Below are 19,398 nucleotides of genomic sequence, written 5' to 3' on the forward strand. Positions count from 1 at the left end.
TCCCCCGATAAAACAAAATGATCGACCTTTCCTTTTCCACCCTTCGACGAACTCATGCATACATAAACATAAATAAACACGTGAAAAGAGGAGAGATAAACCACATAACGCCGCCCATTTCTAACAAACAAAAACTAGAAGCAATAGGTAGCACTGGACGGATAGGAGAGGCAACTGGAAGTGGCTGGGCTGGGCCTAGGCTTTCCCAAATATTCCCTTGTCTGTTAAAGTCTTTGCAAATACAGCAACGGCCGATCCAATAAGGACCATCACCCCGGAAAAAATAGATACTTCGACAAATCCGTGGTACCTATTGACCAGGGCACCAGTTATGGGTGGACCGATCAGTCCAGCAATGGATGAAATGCCCATGCCCATGCCCATATATGTACCGATAGTTTTTGGATCATCGGTACTTGTCGAAAGGCAGACAACCACACCCGATATGATAGCACCAGAACAAAAGCCAAAAAGGCCAGCGAAGACTATTATACCCGCATTGCTCGTAATTTTGGGCCAGCAGAGTATGAGAATCCCTGAGGAGACCCCGGATGCTATAACCGCATTGAGGCTTCCCAATTTGTCAGCTAGGACACCAGGGACGACTCTGCCGAGGAAAGAAGCGGCGTTCAGGATCGCAATGAGGTATGAAGCGAGCGTCTCGTCCATTCCGTGCTGGACAGCGTAGACCGGAAGATAGAATATTGGGGTAAATATGGAGAGAATCATGAGACAGGCAAACGTAATGATGGTTACGTATAGCGGCTTCTTGAATGCAGACAGGAGGAAGAAGTTCCCTTTCCGAGGAGGAAGACGAGCACGGATCGCCGCGCAAGATGGTGCCAGAATAGCTAAGATTAAGAAGCCAAGAATGCGTATGGACCATCCAAAACCGATCGTGGTGGAATTGAGTAGTTTTCCGAGGACAATTGGCAAAACAACACCTCCAACGGAAGATCCAGCGACTGCAATACCCATGGCTGCTCCCCGATTTTTGTTGAAATACTGCGGGGTTGCAGCCATGGATGGAGACATGGTCATGCCCATCGAAATTCCACCCAACACTCCCTGAGCTAACATGAGCTGGTAATATTCTTTCGCGATGCTCGTCATCATGATGGACAAAACATAGAGCACTGCTGAGGGCCAAATGACCTAAGGATATGTCAGTTCCTTTCCACCCTTCTGCATATTAAAAGGACTCGTTGTTCTATGATACCTTTGCTCCATATCGGTCAAATAGAGGACCTCCCACGAGGGCGCCTGAGAACAGGGCACAGATCTGTAGTGATCCGATCCAGGAGATAGCGGACTGAGACGCGCTAGAGAGTTGATGGGACGCATAGTACTCTTGGAGAACCCTAAGAAAACGCGTTAGCGACAGGAGATACAAGACGAAATGGGACAAAGTGGCATCAACACAGGTTGCTAGGAGACGCATAAAGGTATAAACGCATACCCGAAAGCGTTTGCCAGTCCGAAAGTGCAGAACATTACACCAGCGGTGCCGATAGCCACAGCCCACGCCCTGACGCCTCCATCTGGATAGAAATCGTTCGGTTTGGAATCGACGCAGTTTTCTGAGTCTCCTTCGTGAGAACTCTTCAGATCATGCAGGTCTGGAGTGCTTGACGCCTCGTGGGCGGTTTCAGCCATTGCGGAAGCTTGAACTCCGAATTTAACTGCGGGTTGCTTGATGGAACCTTGAGGTCCTCAAGAAGCAGAAGAAGTATAAGCGTGTTGAAGGGGAAAAGGGAGAGGAGAAAAGCCCCAGACTCAAAAGGCGTTTTGAGAGAGAAGAAGCGAAGGCAAGCACGATAGCAAAGCGCTGCTTGCCTTGGAGATAATACTGAGATAAAATGCTAAAGGTAAATGATATAGCGAATATTGAAGATATCGAGGAAGCTATGTGTATTTGAAAAGGGATGTTCACATATATATACACATAACGTATGATATTTGGATTGCTTTGAAATGGTTGTGGATACGTGCAGTTGTCCGTGGCATGATGGGTGTCGCAAAAAATCCCCATCCTCTGCTACTGGCATTGAGAAAAAGAGATCTCCACAATTACGGAATAAACGAGGATTATCGGACAAAATCATTACTGGGATGCCGAACTACAACAATATCTCGAACCCTGCAGGACAGGAATCGTCGGGCCTTGAGACGCCCGAGGCCGAGTCGACTCATTCGAGTTCCGGTCAGTGTTCGGGGATAACAGAAAGGGACAATGGGAAACATCAACCCGTAAAACCCCCAAGACCCGTTAAGAACCAGTATCCCCGTGCACTCCCCATCAGGTATTCGTGAGGGTTTGCGATTATCGAATAGCGGCATCTCCAAATGAGTGACTCGAATATCCAACGGATTGCGCTTTGATGTCGTTGAAGTTGCCAAAAAGGGAAATCAACGAACAACCATCAAGCGTGTATCACATGACCAGATCTTCACGGAGATAGTGACTAATTTACCGGGCTCGAGAGGGAATATCCCGTATTCCACGGGCTTTTGCTGCTGAATTCCCCGCCGCTTGGAGCCGCAAATTCCAGGATCGGATTGTTTGGAGTCGACGACGTGGACCAAGGAGAAGAAGAGAAGAGAAGACGAGAAGAGAAGACCAGAAGAGAAGACGAGAAGAGAAGCAGAGAAGAACTTTGACGACTTCGTTGGGAAACAAAGTGACAGAAATATGGATGATACGGATCTTCTGTCATACAACGGCGATGCCGTACCACGTAAACGACGTCGGCCGGCGTTGGCGTGCGACCAATGTCGTCGCCGGAAGGTCAAATGCGACCAAAAAATGCCGTGCGATCAATGCCAACGATCCAAGAATCTCTCGATTCATGCATGTTCCTATGCTCATGTCCATGCCGCTGTTGGCTCCTCTTCAACAGGGCCTCATGCTAGCCTACAACCACAGCAACAATCACAACTCTCCTCAGCTCCCCCAGCTCCCATTATTCCTATCCCTCAGGTAACCCAACGTGAGAATTGCGCGGCATATCCATCGCCTTCTACGGCAAATGTTTCTGGCTCGAGTCCACATGTAGATGACCAAGGAAGCGATATCGCCGGATCTACTCGCAATGCCAACCGGGACCATCAATCTGCGGCGACGATTCAGGCGCTCGTGGATAGGGTCCGCCTCTTGGAGAAGAAACTTTCAGAGTCTACGAGCACGAACTCTATTTCTAGCTTTCCTCCACCCCGCCGCGGACCGCTAGAGGTGTTGGATGATCCTCAAGGTTTGCCTGCTCCCGTGAGCGAGACGTTCTCGAAAACGAGATTTTTTGGGAAAAGTCACTGGATGAATTGTGCTAAGGAGGTTGGGGCAATCCCGTTTCATTTTGTTTTGGCCCCTCTACTTCGCGATCTAGCCTTTTTACATTCTTTTTACTCCTTTGCTTCAGTGTCACATTACGTTGGGAGGGTTGTATCTATTCTATATTCCTCAAATATACTCGCTAACTGAAGCTAAAAGTTCGAGATGGTATACAATTTCAAGCATCGACTTGAAGTAGATAATAACTCTGAGATATCCAGAATGATGGTTCGATGTAAGACGCTGGCAAGAGCTGCAAAAATCAGACGTCCAATACGCCAGCTAGATTATCCGGACTTGAAAGACCTTGTTCCTCCACGTGAGACGGCGGACGAGCTTGTCACGGGCTATCTTCGTACCTTTGAGTCTGTTCATCGAATTTTACACGTGCCCACTTTCCAGCAGGAATATCTTCAATTCTGGAATAGCCCTCAGTCTGCGAGTCAGTCTTTTGTGGTGCGCCTGCTCCTTGTAATGGCCATAGGCACTTGCTTCTGTCAAAGGCCCGAAGGTTCCATTGCGCCTCGGACAACGGCAGCGCCATGGATCTATGCGGCTCAGGCATGGTTGGGGGCTCCATCTGAGAAATCTCGCGTCAATATCGCTGCCGTCCAGGTACACTGCCTTCTACTTCTAGCCCGCCAGAATTGCGCGATTGATGGCGACCTAGCTTGGATATCGGCTGGCTCTCTACTGCGGGTAGCAATGTATGTTGGCCTACATCGAGATCCGCAATATCTTCCGAAGATGCCAGTCTTTCAGGCGGAGCTACGGAGAAGACTCTGGGCTACGATTCTGGAGATTTTGCTCCAGTCAAGCATGGATGCAGGCGGGTCGCCTCTAGTTTCGCTTGATGATTATGACTGCGAGCCGCCCTCCAATATCAACGATCAGGATATGAGCCCTGATGGGTCCACAACCGTTCCCTACGTGACGGAGGGATTCACCAACACCAGCGTCCAAATCGCTCTCATAAAGTCTTTCCCAATCAGACTCCAGATAGCAAAAGCACTGAACGATGTATGCTCGGAACCTTCGTATGATGAAGTGCTAAGACTCAGCAGTGAGCTTATCGCCATCCACCGTGATAATTCGCATCACCTTTTTAACACAGCCCACCCCTCTCAAGACGGAGCCACACAGCCCTCTGTCTTCCAAGTCCAATCCGTCTCTATTCTCACCAATAGATTCTTGCTTGCTCTCCACCACCCCTTCGCTGTAAAAGCAAAAACAGACCCAAAATACTACTTCTCCCGTAAGATATGCATGGATGCCGCGCTCCACATCCTTTCTCCAAATAACCGCACGGACAATGAGGAAGATGATGCGAATGCCACTGTCAATTCCAATACCAATACGCGCCCCTACGACAATGACTTTGAGTGCCTAAAGCTCCACGCCGGAGGACTCATCCGCAGCTCCATCATGTACGCACAATTCGCCATTTCCCTCGAACTCATTTACCAACTCCAGGAAGACCGGCCAGCGCCTTTCCCGTCAAACACGTTTCCACTCTCCTCCCCATCGTCGTTGGCCACCCAAACATGGCGAAGAGAGCTGCACGCCGCGACGCAGAATTACATGCGACTCACGATGCGCCGGATCCAGACGGGCGAAACGAATGTGAAGGGATATATATTCTCCTCTTGTATCTTGGCACAGATCAAGGCAATGGAGGCAGGCGCGTCAGAGGTCAATGCGTACATTATGGAGGCGGCGAAAGAGGCAGTGGAACAGTGTCATACTTGGCTAAAGGAGCGAGCAAAGCTGCAGGGACGAAGTGAAGCTGAGATGAAGGACGATGAAGGTAATAGTTTAAATACGTACAACAATAATAATAGTATATATGGCGATGGCGGTGGTAGCAGTGACAACGAAAGCCAGAGGATCGAATGGGTTGATTTGGTAAGTAACCCCCTTTTTAAATGCTACTTCCAGCCATGCTCTTTTTAATTCTTAGATTCTTTTCTTTCCGTTACGACTTATATATCAAGAAGCGGTTTTTTTTCTTCTTTTCTTTTTTGGAATTCGAGATTAGATGCTAATATACATTCCTTTTACCAGGACTCACAGTTCCTCTTGGACATCCCCGATTCGTGGTTATTTCCAGCCTTCCCCTCGGGGGATCTGTAATATCACGAGTTTCTTTTTCCAGACCGTTGGTGCTGTACGATTAGTTATAATATTATCATTTTATTGTTTGTTGTCACCTCCTGTCCTCAAGGGGCTGAAAGGGGCATGTACTCTGTAAATCCAACAATGTGAGGCGTAGGTGGGACAGATTCTATTTTTACCAGCATAGCGATTTTTCTTGGTTTTCATGCATGAACGATCGTCACTCATGTCGCCCCCAACTAAGCACGTCTCGGGATGCACGCCATCCCCCAATGCTGCCCGCTAATTTGCCGTCCCCGTGGGGCGTTGAGCATTGGCTGTCACGCCTATCAACTCCCACATGGGATCTGACCGCACAATGACGAATACGCAAATCATTGAGGGAGTACGGAGTAGCTACGGATTGTATTGTATTGACCTGGCAGCTTGTAGGGCAGAATAACTTATTCCCTCATTGGATACGATATGGTAATGGATTCATAAACCATCAACGTTGGGGGATTCACGCAGCAACCCGCCCGGTAGGTAAATATCAGGATTGGGCTGTGGAGTTGACTACTGAGTTTTCATACTGGTCGGTGTCTCCCAACCCCCAAAAATGTCTCACTGGCTTTTTGATAGGAACCAGACAACGGGTTGACACTGGGGAGTCCTTCGGGGAAAAGATTTGTATCTTCCATTTCCTTGCCTTTTCTTGGGGCGCTTTCTCGTCCACCAGTTAAAGGCGAGGGATTGCAGCTGGTGAGGTATATTCCCAATGTACGGAGTACTACGTACTCACAGTATTACAGTGCCAGGCCATAAGTATTGGCAATCCCCACTGCTTTTCTGTCACAAAAAGACGCCATGATTGATGATTGCAGTGGGGGGTTGCCAATATTTATGGCCTTGTGCAGCGCATGGACGGCCTGCTTTTGGCTGCTTTCGGATCCTTGCCCTAATTCATTTTGCGACCAATTACTGTTTTGGGACTGACAGAGAACAAAACAACATCGAAGCAAATAACGAATATCCCCATGTTTTATCCATTTTTCCCCTCAGGGCAACTTTCCCCCCATGCTTCCGTGTAACGCCTGGCCCCTGTGTCTGGCACATGCAGATTACCTTCATGGATTGATCGGCGTACTGTAACGACAGACCCACGTTTGAAGAATACGCCGGACATTCGCTCCTCAACAGCGCCAAGTTACACAGCACCGTCTCCCAGCCTCGCGCTGGCCAGCTGCAGGTCCAGCGTCATCGCTTGCTTGCTTTTCTCCGCCCACCCGCTGTGAGCCTGGTCGTTCAATCGTCCAATCTGCGAAGGTCCCACCCCCCATGACATGACATGACATGACATGACATGAGAATGTCTCCGACAGCCCAACTTGAACGTTGCCGGTCAAACCCCCTAACGTGCTGTTCGCTTGTTGCTCCTCTGCCCCTTGGCACCTGTGCGGAGTCGATGTTGGCCATTGGACGCCGCTAGCCCATGCCCGGGGGGCGGTCTGGCAGGCCGGCAAGTTGCTTGCTGTCATTGTCGTCGTTGTACGGAGCCTCATCTTCTCTGGGAGGTGGATACGCATGGTATCGCTGAAATACGAGCTGGGCAGGCTCGGCTGCTCTTGACTGTAGCGATTTGGATTCGGCTGTTAAAAATACTTCGCTGCTGCTGTTCCTGTTGTTCGCCTCCTTGGCCTGGTTTGATTTTTGAGAATTCTCTCAATCCCACCCCCGTCACCAAGAGGTCCCTCACCCCCCCCCCCGGGCTAGTGTGCCAGGTTTAATCCTGGGATGAGGGAGTAATTTTAAAAAAAAATCAAAAAACAAAAAACAAAAAAACAAAAAACAAAAAGCCTCTTAAAATACACATATGCTTCGCCAGGCGGTTTGTCCTGCTCCTGGAGATAATTCTCTCCCTGGCTCCTGCGCCCATTCGACTATTATTGTTTCATTCCCGTGCGTCTTCCCAAACCACCGAGCTTTACTTCTTCCGGAGAGTTGTTTGATTTTGTTTCGCTCTTGGTGCGATCTATGAAACAGCAAAAACACAAATCTTATTTTAAAACCGCAGCTTGCTCTTTGTTTCCCCGTTTAAGTTACCGAGCTTTTTTTTGACATGCTCTCCACGGCCAATATAAACTAAATTCACTAGGCTGGGCAGGCCCTGCTTGAGGCCCTTTGGGTCACGTCCGCCGTTTACTTTGTCCTTTAGTCGGACGATGGACTCGCCATGATCCTGGGCTCGTTTAACTAATCTTCATCCGTCAGCTTCGATATTAGTGACTGAGTAGAACAAGCTTGCCCTCTCCCCCACCGCCGGAAACAAAATGCAAATGTTTTCTTGTAGAGATATTGCTACTCTCCTAAAATCTCGCGGATCGTTATATTCGACCTCTTTCTGTTCTCCTCCCGCAAGGTCTGCAGCATTCTTTTTTGAGATATAGAAGATTAATAGAAACACCCTTCGATTTCTCAAATTCGGCGAGAAAACATAGTCCCATCCGTATAACGAAAGGCGACCGGCGAACGGCCTTCAGATATCAGGTTTTCGTCATTCTTCTACCTATCCCACCTCAAGGGTGCTTCTACTGTCGTTTTTCTACACCGTAATCTGCTGGTCCCCATTGAGAGGTCCCGGATATGGGCCTCCACTCAGAGATCTTCTCGTTCAGCTCTCGGATATCCCGCGCCCCTTAAAAACGGCCTCCTCGGGGTCGATCTATCGATACCATGAGGCTCTTCGAACCCTTCATAGAACTAGGTGCTTCCTCCGACCGCTCCTCCTCCGAACTCGACCATATCACCACCACTACCTCGAATCGCAAAGCCTCCCATGCCACTGCAAGCACGACAACCCCGTTCCCCACACAACGGCAGCCCTCGTTTCTCTACTCACGCCGCGAGTCCCTCACGGCCGCCGAGCGGGCACGCAGAAATCTCAATGCCAAACTCGCCAATCCGCTCGCCGGTCTCAGCCATGCTACTCTGATGAAGCGCGGCGGCCGCTATGCGCGTCAGCACCACATTGGCGACGAAGAGGATATCCGCGCTTTTGAGCTGGGTGCTGTTCTGGCGCAGGCGCCAGAGAAGTACGAGGATGTCGAGGGCTTGACGGAGAAAGAGTTGAAGGTGCTTAGGGAAGAATTCACGAATCGATGGTCGCAGCCGCGACTCATGTATTTGGTTATTGTTCTCTGCTCGCTCAGTGCGGCAGTCCAGGGAATGGGTTAGTTCGTTGATTTCCTTACCATTTTTATTTTTATGTTTATTTTGTACTATTCTATTTTTTCTCTTTCCTTTCCTTTCCCTTAGTTAATTGTGCTCTTTTGGAGGCATGTGCAGCCGTTCGTTGAAAAGTCTCCCCACCTCCAGAATTTGATTTTCGGGAATGAATGTTGTTTTGCTTTTTGTGGCTGTCAATCTTGCTTTTGCCTCCTCCCGGGTGTGGAAGCTTAAAATATCCGTTTTCTTTATCTGAACTAACTGACAATCAAAACCTTAAGACGAATCCGTCGTGAATGGCGCACAGATATTCTACAAATCACAATTCGGCATCGGCGGCCTCGATTCACGGTCTACATGGCTGGTCGGCCTGGTCAACTCGGCACCCTACCTCTGTTGCGCTTTCATCGGCTGCTGGCTCACCGTGCCCTTTAACCACTGGTTTGGTCGCCGTGGGACAGTATTCATCACCTGCGTTTTCTCCGCGATTGCGTGCTTCTGGCAGGGCTTTGTGAACTCATGGTGGCATCTGTTCATCAGCCGTTTTGCCCTGGGCTTCGGCATTGGCCCCAAGTCTGCCACCGTGCCCATTTACGCGGCCGAGACCACCCCGCCGGCCATCCGTGGTGCCCTGGTGATGCAATGGCAGATGTGGACTGCTTTCGGCATCATGCTCGGCTACATGTCTGATCTGGTCTTTTTCAATGTGCCTGATACGCCCAACGTCACGGGCCTGGGGTGGCGGTTGATGCTGGGCTCCGCCATGTTCCCTGCCGTGCTGGTGTGCACCTTTGTATTCATTTGCCCCGAATCCCCACGGTGGTATATGAGCAAGGGCAGCCACTACAAGGCATACCGCTCCATGTGTCGCTTGCGTTTTATCAAAGTGCAAGCCGCCCGCGACCTATTTTACATGCACACCTTGCTCGAGGCGGAGGCGGCGATGAAATTGGGCCAGGCAAAAATCCTCGAACTCATAACCGTCCCTCGCAACAGACGCGCACTTATCGCATCGGAAATTGTCATGTTTATGCAACAGGTATGTACCTACATTTGCATATATATATATATATATATGTTCGCAAAACAGGCAAGCAAACCCATAAACTAACATTTCCCCCCCTTGCAGTTCTGTGGTGTAAACGTCATAGCCTACTACTCTTCCGAAATTTTCCTGGACGCTGGCTTCTCCCAGAAGGCTGCGTTAGCGGCTTCCTTCGGCTTCGGCGTGATCAACTGGCTCTTCGCCATCCCCGCCATCTACACGATTGACACCTTCGGCCGCCGCAACCTTCTCCTCGTCACCTTCCCTCTCATGGGCATCTTCCAGCTGCTTACGGGCTTCTCGTTCTGGATCCCCACCGACGGCTCCGCCACCATGCGCAGGGCCCACACCGGCTGCGTTGCGCTGGGTATCTACTTGTTCGGCATCGCCTACTCGCCCGGCGAAGGCCCCGTGCCCTTCACGTATTCCGCCGAGGCATACCCGCTCTACGTGCGTTCGTATGGCATGGCGCTGGCGACGGCAACGACGTGGTTTTTCAACTTCATGCTGGCGATCACGTGGCCCAGTTTGAAGAATTCGTTCAAACCACAGGGCGCGTTTGGCTGGTATGCTGGGTGGAATATGGTGGGGTTTGTGCTTGTCTTGTTGTTCATGCCGGAGACCAAGGGGAAGACCCTTGAGGAGCTGGACCAGGTGTTCTCCGTGCCGACGATGATGCATGCAAAGTATGGCGCCGGAGAGCTGGTTTATTATTTCCGGAGGTATGTGCTGCGGCAGAAGGAGTTGAAGAAGGTGGTGCTTTACGAGAGAGACGGGGACGGGGAGGGGAGGAGGAGGATGAGGGATGGAAGCGAAAGTGAGAGCTCGGGTGCTGATGCTGCGATCAATCTTGATTTCAATGGGGTAACCCAGGAGTTGAGCGATGACGGGAGGTTGGAGAATGGATGATGTGTGAATATGTGGAGAGTATATTCTGTGTCATATTCTATTCTTTATGCATTACGATTTTTTTTTTCCCTTTTCATAACACCTCGTTCGCTCATGCATTTATCCGTAGGATCATTTCCTTTGTTTAGAGATACCTAATTTTGTTCTCCTTTGCACATATATATATTTATATATATATCGGTTGATGAGGCTTTCTACATACCTCGAGTAGTTGCATGCAAGGCGCAGGAACCTATTCTGTGGGATTATTCATTGTGCTCTTCCTATTATTTTCTTAGACGCGTTCTGAAATTGATTTCCCAGTTGTTATACATCCGATACAATTCCATTGAAATCGCGCTTGGCAGGTTAAACGCTCGTATTGTTTCATATTATTTGAACGATAGATCGTTAAGTCAGTCTATATTACGTATTCTATATCCTTCGAGTTCTTCAGTTAATTCAGCAGTGAAGTTGTATCTCAGTGTCGAAAAGCCGCTTTGGGATTAAAGAAACCAGCTTCAAGGAAATTTTGCATGGGGTTTTGCTCTCAAAATATTTATATATTGTCTTCGAATAAGTTAGCCTATGATCTGCACATGATTGATATAAGAGTGATGGCGGAAGAAGAGGCGATGGGTCAGACAGCAGTTGGTAATATTTACTATCCACATTTCTGTTTCGGAACAGGTCTGTGTGAAAATTTGCTTCATCATGAGATGTTGGGTAGGGATATGAATTGGGGCTGGTAGGTGGTATGGATGAAAATTTGAATCAGAGAGACTGTGAACATACCAAGTACTTATACGAGGCTTGCCATGAGAAATTTTGGCAGGCGCGTAATGCTAATTCTTCGGCTTTTGGAAGAAATTATCAATTTGTAACTGTTTTGCATCATGCTTTGAGCTTCCCACGCCTGGAGTTCGCCTAAGATTGCTGAGGTGGTGTCTCCCATTAATCGTCAGGACGGTGATTGCATAGTCATGTAATGGCGGGTTTCGAGCGGAGCGGTTTTCCATGTTCTCTTGAGCTCGGTCACCTTCTTTTGTTGGAGCTGGAGTTGAGAGCGCCTCATCTAACTTGCCGATGGCAAGCTCTAGGTAGCCAGTGTTTGACCATTGAGATATGCGTTTTGCGGCCTTGACACCTGGAGCGAGAACAACATGTTTCGATAGAAATAATTGAGACAGAGCCTCCCACAGCGCAGAGAGCAAAATGCCATGTGAGACAATAGCAACAGCTTGAGCAGTATGTCCAGCATCACGCAACACTGGCAGTAGATGACAGGAAAGAAATGAATCTACCCGAGATGCAACAGAAGCGAGGGACTCTGGCTCCCCAGCTATTCCAGAAACGAAGTCCGCACCACCCTCTCGCGTGGCAAGCCATGATTTTCCCTCTAGGGCGCCAAAGTCCTTTTCCCTCAGCAGGGGTAGGATGATGGGTTGTAACGCATAAGATTCTCCATCCTGCTCCCCACCGCTAGAAAGGCCACAGATGCCTTCAGCAGTGGTACGAGCCCGCAGCAAATCCGAAGAGAAGACCGTGTTAAACGCAACGCCTTGTGCCTTGAAATGGAGAGCTAGTCGCTGAATTTGAAGCATGCCATGGTTTGTCAAGGCAGAGTCCGTTGTCCCTGCGCTGAACAGAGCGGAGCCAGTTCGTGTCAGAAAGTGCCCGTGCCCCGAAAGACAGATCAAAGGACAAATAGAAACTGCTTCGTACTAGACCTGGGCAACGTTGTGTTCGGACTCAGCATGACGGATGAGGATGAGCTTCATGCTGAGCGAGCAATGGAGTATGATGGAGGAGACGGGCAACGTACTTGCTCGCTAGCTAGGGTTGCTGAGACATTGTCGAGTCTGCCCAAGCAACCAGCGCGTGCAATCTTGACGATGAGAGTGTTGAAAATTCCACAAAATAAAAGTAAACATGATCTTAGAGAAGAAAATGGTGGGCACTAGTTGCCCGGCTAACTACATAGAGGTAATCACGTGCGGTGGAGGGTTAGAACTTGGCAGGGCTTGCTCTGACTTATCTCAGCAAGCTCAGACGCTTCGCAGGATAATTGCTGTTTTAACACTGATTTGATGATTAGTCACTTTTTAAAGAAGCTAATCTCAAATAAGTAATCAACTAACCCAAAATAGTCATATCACATGATGTGCAATTCTCCTGCGAAGCGTCTGAGAAAAAACGGTTCCAGTTTGTTAGCAACACGGGAATGATTTGCTCTATACCTTGTGTATGGGTGAGGAAAGCAAACCAACTCCATCTATTCAGCATCTCTGTACCACCTTAGGACCTAGAGAAATCAATGTTCTCACGATGGTATCAATTTTTATTTTCATATTCCCATTTCTTAGATATGAAGTATCACCTCAAAGTCAACCCATTTTTTTTTGAACACGGGAAGGATTTGCTATTTGCTTGATTTCAATAAGAAATAAAGTGATCATTTTCAACAAGATACATCTATATTAAATATTGATTTTTTTAATATAAAAATTATATATTTATATTCTTCTTCTCTTTAGCTACAACCTAAGGTAGTTTACAAATCTCAAAGATATATGAATGTTGTGTAATTGAAAGTCAAAGTTGAGAAATTTGAAGAATCTATGAAAATCTCAAGAATCTCCACAGGAGCATGAACCGTTACTTCTCAGACCCTCTGGCGAGGATTGCTCTGAGCACATGACTTGTAACTAAAGTAGTTTAGTGTCATGCTGCTGCAACCGAGCCAATAGAGGGTCTGAGCTCGCTGAGATAAGCTCTGACCAAAGATTTGTGGGACGTCTAAGTGGTTGTATTAGCAGCCTAGGGGCAACAAGATTAACCATCCCACAGGTTATGGACTGTGGTTAGGCTGGCTGGTGGGACCATGATTCTTGATGTTGATTTCCAGTGGGACCAGAATTAGAAATGAATCATGAGAGTATGCCAGCGCGATTCTGTTCATTCTCACAAAACTTAAAGCATATACGAACCATCCAGAGCTTACTCAGGAGAACATGCCAACCAAAGCCGACAAAAACAGGAAGGGTATTAACTGCTGGAAATTGCATGCGTTCGTACGTAAGATTAATAACGCCATCATTTGCCTACACTCAGTTTTTAAGCAGGAATGAACATAAAAGAGCAGTCACCTCAACAACCTCATCAACAGCTGACCAAAAGCTTATGCTGTCTTTCCTCTCTACGGAAGACCCTGAGCCGGGTTTGGCGGACAAAGAATCCATTTCAGAACCTTCTGGGCAGTGGTCTTGTCATAGCAAGACATGCTAAGATTATAAAAAGCTCTCAGTACAAATGTAAGAGAGGTGGACACCTTTGACGGATCGCAAGTCGCCTGAACCACCCGTACTTTGCCGGGAATAAAGGTCACAATCGTGGCCAAGAGGAATGTTAGCGTTGTATCCATCTAAAAAGGAGGAGAAATGGGCGATGAACTTTACAATTAAAGGACCACCCGAGTATATCAATTCCGGCTCCGTATATTTGTATTTCGAGGGATCCCAGCGTATTTCATTCATCTGGCGGTAGATGATCGAAGTGACTCCCAATATTTCACTGCGAAGAAGATAATCCTTACGGCTCTTGTATTGGTTCAACGGTGAGTGATCTCGGATCGTCATGCTCCAGTGGTCTGGCCGGTGTCGAAAGAGGCGTTGCGCAAGAACGCGGCGGTGGCCATTAGCGATCAAGCCTTGACCGAGGAAGGAAAACAATGGACCTTCACACCTGTAGGAAAAAGGGACAGTAAGTCACGAAGAGTGACTAATAGAGTTAAAAGACGAAAGCTGTTTATTCTCTTACTTTGCTTCAGTTTTGATTGTAACTTCCTTTTTCAAGTCATCGATAGCTAATCCCATCCAACCAGTCCAACTATAGTCGACGGGCGGGCTGAGGAATTCCGGGGAATTTGGGGAGTTGATCCTCGCACATTTCCGGATAGCTTGTTCAAGGCTCCGTGGGGTTGAAATCCCAACCTCTTCGTTTGTCGTGTCCTTGCAAACCACTTCCAAATCCAATGTTTTCTGCAGCCAGTCAAAGGAGAACAGATCTGGAGTTTCTAACCTATACATGTGAAAAAGTGCACGCATCAGTTGGCTGAACTCATGCGGGCCTGAGAAGGGCTTGAAGTTGATTAATCCCATGATAGCCAGCACTTGATGTTTTGATGTGACACTGATGTCATCGATCTAAGGCAGCCTCTAGCTCTGGTAGTAGCACATTGTGTCAAATTTATCCCAGCAAGCTCAGACACTTTGCAGGATAATTGCTAGCAGCTAGCGGCAACTAATATATGTGTTGGGGGGATTGGGTTGGGTGATTCGTACCCTCTATACCACCACGGCGCTGGTGGTGATTGAGCTCTTTTGCCCTAGTGGCCTAATAATATGTGTGTGTAGGTCACGTGGGGTAGGGTTTGTGATAGGACCTCCAACATCTAGCAATGCATTGCTTTCTAATAATCAACAAGCTCTATTCAATTACAAATAGAATGAACATGATAGGTGTTGTACATTGTAACACTAGTATAAAAAATCCATTTGACACATTTGTCACTATAGGCTGCTGTAGTTTGTCGTTAGACAGCTGTAGCCTGCCTTGAATACTAGCAACTAATCCGCTCTATCACCTTTGACTGTCTTGTGACTGTTCAGAATCTTTTTTGGCTGCGCACATTCCGGTATTGAATTCTATATCAGTAGGTACTCTTTCTTCTGAAGCATAAGCGGGATTGAAAATGGTCGCTAATCTTCGCAACCGTGGGTCTGTAGTAATTTCGGCTTATTATTCTTCTGGGGCGTACGCCACCCCCTATTATCAAGGATGGTGTATGCTACCACACTAGTTATTTTGTATAAGAAGAGCTGCAAAGCTTAGAAGCTTTGAGAAGCTCAAGCAATCTTTGAATCATATCTGATAGCATGTCTAAACTGAAGAAAGCATACACTTCTGAGGATGTGATAATTCTGTCTATAATATGAGTTGTAGTTATTATATCAATATAATCATCTCTATACTTGAGAACTCAATTATACAAATAAATGATGAAGTTGAAACACTTCTGATTGCAATATTGATAGTAGATAACTCATCTCAAAATATAAAGCAAGCTGAAAGTATAGAAAGATGATGTAGAGATGAATAATGATTCAAAGAACTACTCTACTTGTAAATTTAAAAAGAAAATATCAGTCAGTTGTATAATCAAGAGAATATTATCAAGAAATCACTTTATAAGAATAATATTCTTAAGATACAGAGAAAAGTATACAATTGACAATAATTATTATAAATATCTACAATCAACATTCATCTCTTATATCTGAATCACAGAAAATACAACTAGTCTCTGAAGATCTATATAAAATAGTATATAGAATAACAGCTCTCATATCTGAGAATAATAAACTTCTTATTTATAATATTTTATTGAAAGAGATTCTAGTAATGTATAATCTTTATCAGATGAAGCTCAAAACACAGAAGAAATATCAGTATTAGACTGGCTGTGTGACCATGCATGGGACTGAGACCAAATTTTTCCTCAGTCCCATTATTAGATATCTTAGTCCTGGTTCCATATAGTGTTTAGTAAATTAGTCACTTTACACTGTTTATATTATAAATCTAGTCCCAGATCATGTTTTACTAATAAATTAGTGATCTCAGTCCCATTTGATCTCATTTTACAAAATGGGACCAAATGGGACCATGATTTACCCTATATAGATTGGCAGTGATAGATTAGCAGTGATAGATTAGCAGTGGTAGGTAGGTTGACAGCAGTAGATAGATTGGCAGCGATAGATTAGCAGTGATAGATAGATTAGCAGCAATAGATTAGCAGCGATAGATTAGCAGCAATAGATTAGCAGCGATAGATTAGCAGTGATAGATTAGCAGTGGTAGATAGGTTGGCAGCGGTAGGTAGATTGGCAGTGGTAGATAGATTGGCAGCGGTAGATAGATTGACAGCGATAGATTAGCAGTGATAGATAGATTAGCAGCAATAGATTAGCAGCGATAGATTAGCAGCGATAGATTAGCAGTGGTAGATAGATTGGCAGTGATAGATAGATTGGCAGCGGTAGATAGATTGGCAGCAGCAATAGATTAGCAGTGATAGATAGATTGGCAGCAGTATAGATTAGCAGTGGTAGATAGATTGGCAGTGATAGATAGAGAATCTAATAGCAAGCCATCAGAGCATTGAGCACTAAGCAAGATAGAGGTAATATCTCCACCAATCATATCATCAGATTGATGTATTATATAATCATCAGAATGGGATCAAACTTGAGTCAAAATCATGATCAGTCTCAGATTATGTTCTGATTTTGATAGTCAGTCACTTTACATAAAATATCAAGATTTTTTAGTTCCATTTCACTTATGTTTTGATAATTCTAGTCACTTTACACTCTCATTCTGATTCTGATTCCACTAAAATCATGCCAAGAAATGGACTGGGACCAAATCAAACCAAATCAAATATGTAATTCATGATCCCAGCGGCCAGTCTAATCAGTATATAAAAACTATTCAGTAATAAATAATAAATATTATAAATTTTGTAGATAGCTTAGTAAATATCAAAAATGAATAAAATACTCAGATAACTGATCTTTGCTGAGAACTGAAATGTAGTAATTTCAGCTTATTATTCTTCCATGGCGTATGCCACCCTCTATTATCAAGGATGGTGTATGCTATCATACTAGTTATTTTGTATAAGAGGAGCTGCAAAGCTTAGAAGCTTTGAGAAGCTCAAGCAATCTTTGAATCACATCTGATAGTATGTCTAAACTGAAGAGAGTATATACTTCTGAGAGTGTGATAATTCCATCTATAATATAAGTCATAGTTATTATATCAGTGTGATCATCTCTATATTTGAGAACTTGATTGTATGAACAAGTGATGAAGTTGAAATACTTCTGATTACAATATTGATAGCAGATAACTCATCTCAAAATATAAAATGAACTGAGAATGTAGAAAGATGATGTAGAGATGAATGATGATTCAAAGAACTACTCTACTTGCAAGTTTAAAAAGAAGATATCAGTCAGTTGTATGATCAAGAAAATATCATCAAGAAATCACTTCATAAGAATAATATTCTTAAGATACAGAGAAAAGTGTATGATTGATAATAATCACTATAAATATCTACAATCAACATTCATTTCTTATATCTGAATTATAAAAAATGCAACTAGTCTCTGAAGATCTACACAAAGCAGTATATAGAGCAGCAGCTCTCACATCTGAGAATAACAAGCTTCTCATTCATAATATCTTGTTGAAAGAGATTCTAGTGATGTATAATCTTTATCAGATAGAGCTCAAAGTGCAGAAGAAATATCAATGTGCAGAAGCTACTCAGCAACAAGCAGTGAATGTTATAAATAGACTGGCCGGTGGGACCATGAATTTCACATTTGGTTTGGTTTGGTTTGGTCCCAGTCCATTTCTTGGCATTATTTTAGTGGGATCAGGATCAGAATGGGAGTGTAAAGTGACTAGAATTATCAAAACATGAGTGAAATGGGACTAAAAAATCTTGATATTCCATGTAAAGTGACTGACTATCAAAATCAGAACATGATCTGGGACTGATCATGATTTTGACTCAAGTTTGGTCCCATTCTGATGATTATATAATACATCAATCTGATGATATAATTGGTGGAGATATTACCTCTATCTTGCTTAGTGCTCAATGCCCTGATGGCTCGCTATTAGATCCCCTATCTACCACTGCCAATCTACCTACCACTGCTAATCTATGCCGCTGCCAACCTACCTATCGCTGCTAATCTATCGCTGCTGCCAACCTACCTACCGCTGCCAACCTACCTATCGCTGCCAACCTACCTACCACTGCTAATCTATCGCTGCTAATCTATCGCTGCTAATCTATTGCTGCTAATCTATCGCTGCTAATCTATCGCTGCTAATCTATCACTGCTAATCTATCGCTGCTGCCAATCTACCTACCACTGCCAACCTATCTACTGCTGCTAATCTATCGCTGCTGCCAACCTACCTACCACTGCCAACCTACCTACCACTGCTAATCTATCGCTGCTAATCTATTGCTGCTAATCTATCGCTGCTAATCTATTGCTGCTAATCTATCTATCACTGCTAATCTATTGCTGCCAACCTACCTACCGCTGCCAACCTACCTACTGCTGCTAATCTATCGCTGCTAATCTATCGCTGCTAATCTATCGCTGCTAATCTATCGCTGCTAATCTATCGCTGCTAATCTATCGCTGCTAATCTATCGCTGCTAATCTATCGCTGCTAATCTATCGCTGCTAATCTATCGCTGCTAATCTATCGCTGCCAACCTACCTACCGCTGCTAATCTATCACTACTGCCAACCTATATAGGGTAAATCATGGTCCCATTTGGTCCCATTTTGTAAAAATGGGACCAAATGGGACTAGGATCACTAATTTATTAGTAGAACATGATCTGGGACTAGATTTATAATATAAACAGTGTAAAGTGACTAATTTACTAAACACTATATGGGACCAGGACTAAGATATCTAATAATGGGACCAAAGGAAAATCTGGTCCCAGTCCCATGCATGGTCACACGGCCAGTCTAGTTATAAACTTTGCAGATAGCTTAGCAAATATCAAAAATAAATAAAACACTCAGATGGCTGATCTTTGCTGAGAACTGAAATATATATATCATGAAACTGAATGCTCAGCAACTCTCAAGATTTCACTGTGTAACTTAACTAACTCACTCAATATTAACACTTCAGCAAATGA

General features: G+C 45.4%; 7 protein-coding genes across 7 annotated transcripts; 3 read left to right on the forward strand and 4 right to left on the reverse strand.

Moving 5' to 3' along the window:
* Window positions 1–195: 195 nt before the first annotated feature.
* HCBG_01143 (monocarboxylate permease-like protein) lies at window positions 196–1,656 on the reverse strand (the record flags this gene model as incomplete). Its single annotated transcript, XM_045428193.1, has 3 exons — window positions 196–1,155; window positions 1,220–1,361; window positions 1,460–1,656. 3 exons carry the CDS (start codon window positions 1,654–1,656, stop codon window positions 196–198), a joined length of 1,299 nt encoding a protein of 432 aa, XP_045292168.1.
* Window positions 1,657–1,974: 318 nt separating this feature from the next.
* Window positions 1,975–2,313, forward strand: HCBG_01144 (uncharacterized protein; the record flags this gene model as incomplete). The annotated part of the gene is made up of 1 exon (XM_045428194.1): window positions 1,975–2,313. The coding sequence occupies one exon, from the start codon at window positions 1,975–1,977 to the stop codon at window positions 2,311–2,313; it is 339 nt and encodes a 112-aa protein (XP_045292169.1).
* Window positions 2,314–2,692: 379 nt separating this feature from the next.
* HCBG_01145 (C6 zinc finger domain-containing protein) lies at window positions 2,693–5,461 on the forward strand (the record flags this gene model as incomplete). Its single annotated transcript, XM_045428195.1, has 3 exons — window positions 2,693–3,265; window positions 3,512–5,233; window positions 5,393–5,461. 3 exons carry the CDS (start codon window positions 2,693–2,695, stop codon window positions 5,459–5,461), a joined length of 2,364 nt encoding a protein of 787 aa, XP_045292170.1.
* A 1,154-nt stretch (window positions 5,462–6,615) lies between these two features.
* Window positions 6,616–7,008, reverse strand: HCBG_01146 (uncharacterized protein; the record flags this gene model as incomplete). The annotated part of the gene is made up of 1 exon (XM_045428196.1): window positions 6,616–7,008. The coding sequence occupies one exon, from the start codon at window positions 7,006–7,008 to the stop codon at window positions 6,616–6,618; it is 393 nt and encodes a 130-aa protein (XP_045292171.1).
* A 1,147-nt stretch (window positions 7,009–8,155) lies between these two features.
* HCBG_01147 (arabinose-proton symporter) lies at window positions 8,156–10,601 on the forward strand (the record flags this gene model as incomplete). The annotated part of the gene is made up of 3 exons (XM_045428197.1): window positions 8,156–8,651; window positions 8,929–9,686; window positions 9,777–10,601. 3 exons carry the CDS (start codon window positions 8,156–8,158, stop codon window positions 10,599–10,601), a joined length of 2,079 nt encoding a protein of 692 aa, XP_045292172.1.
* Window positions 10,602–11,425: 824 nt separating this feature from the next.
* Window positions 11,426–12,361, reverse strand: HCBG_01148 (phosphoglycerate mutase; the record flags this gene model as incomplete). Its single annotated transcript, XM_045428198.1, has 2 exons — window positions 11,426–12,221; window positions 12,306–12,361. 2 exons carry the CDS (start codon window positions 12,359–12,361, stop codon window positions 11,426–11,428), a joined length of 852 nt encoding a protein of 283 aa, XP_045292173.1.
* Window positions 12,362–13,870: 1,509 nt separating this feature from the next.
* On the reverse strand, window positions 13,871–14,740 carry HCBG_01149 (uncharacterized protein; the record flags this gene model as incomplete). The annotated part of the gene is made up of 2 exons (XM_045428199.1): window positions 13,871–14,324; window positions 14,400–14,740. 2 exons carry the CDS (start codon window positions 14,738–14,740, stop codon window positions 13,871–13,873), a joined length of 795 nt encoding a protein of 264 aa, XP_045292174.1.
* Window positions 14,741–19,398: the final 4,658 nt, after the last annotated feature.

This window comes from Histoplasma capsulatum (genome assembly GCF_000150115.1).
Source record: "Histoplasma capsulatum G186AR genomic scaffold supercont2.1, whole genome shotgun sequence".
Classification (NCBI taxonomy): domain Eukaryota; kingdom Fungi; phylum Ascomycota; class Eurotiomycetes; order Onygenales; family Ajellomycetaceae; genus Histoplasma; species Histoplasma capsulatum.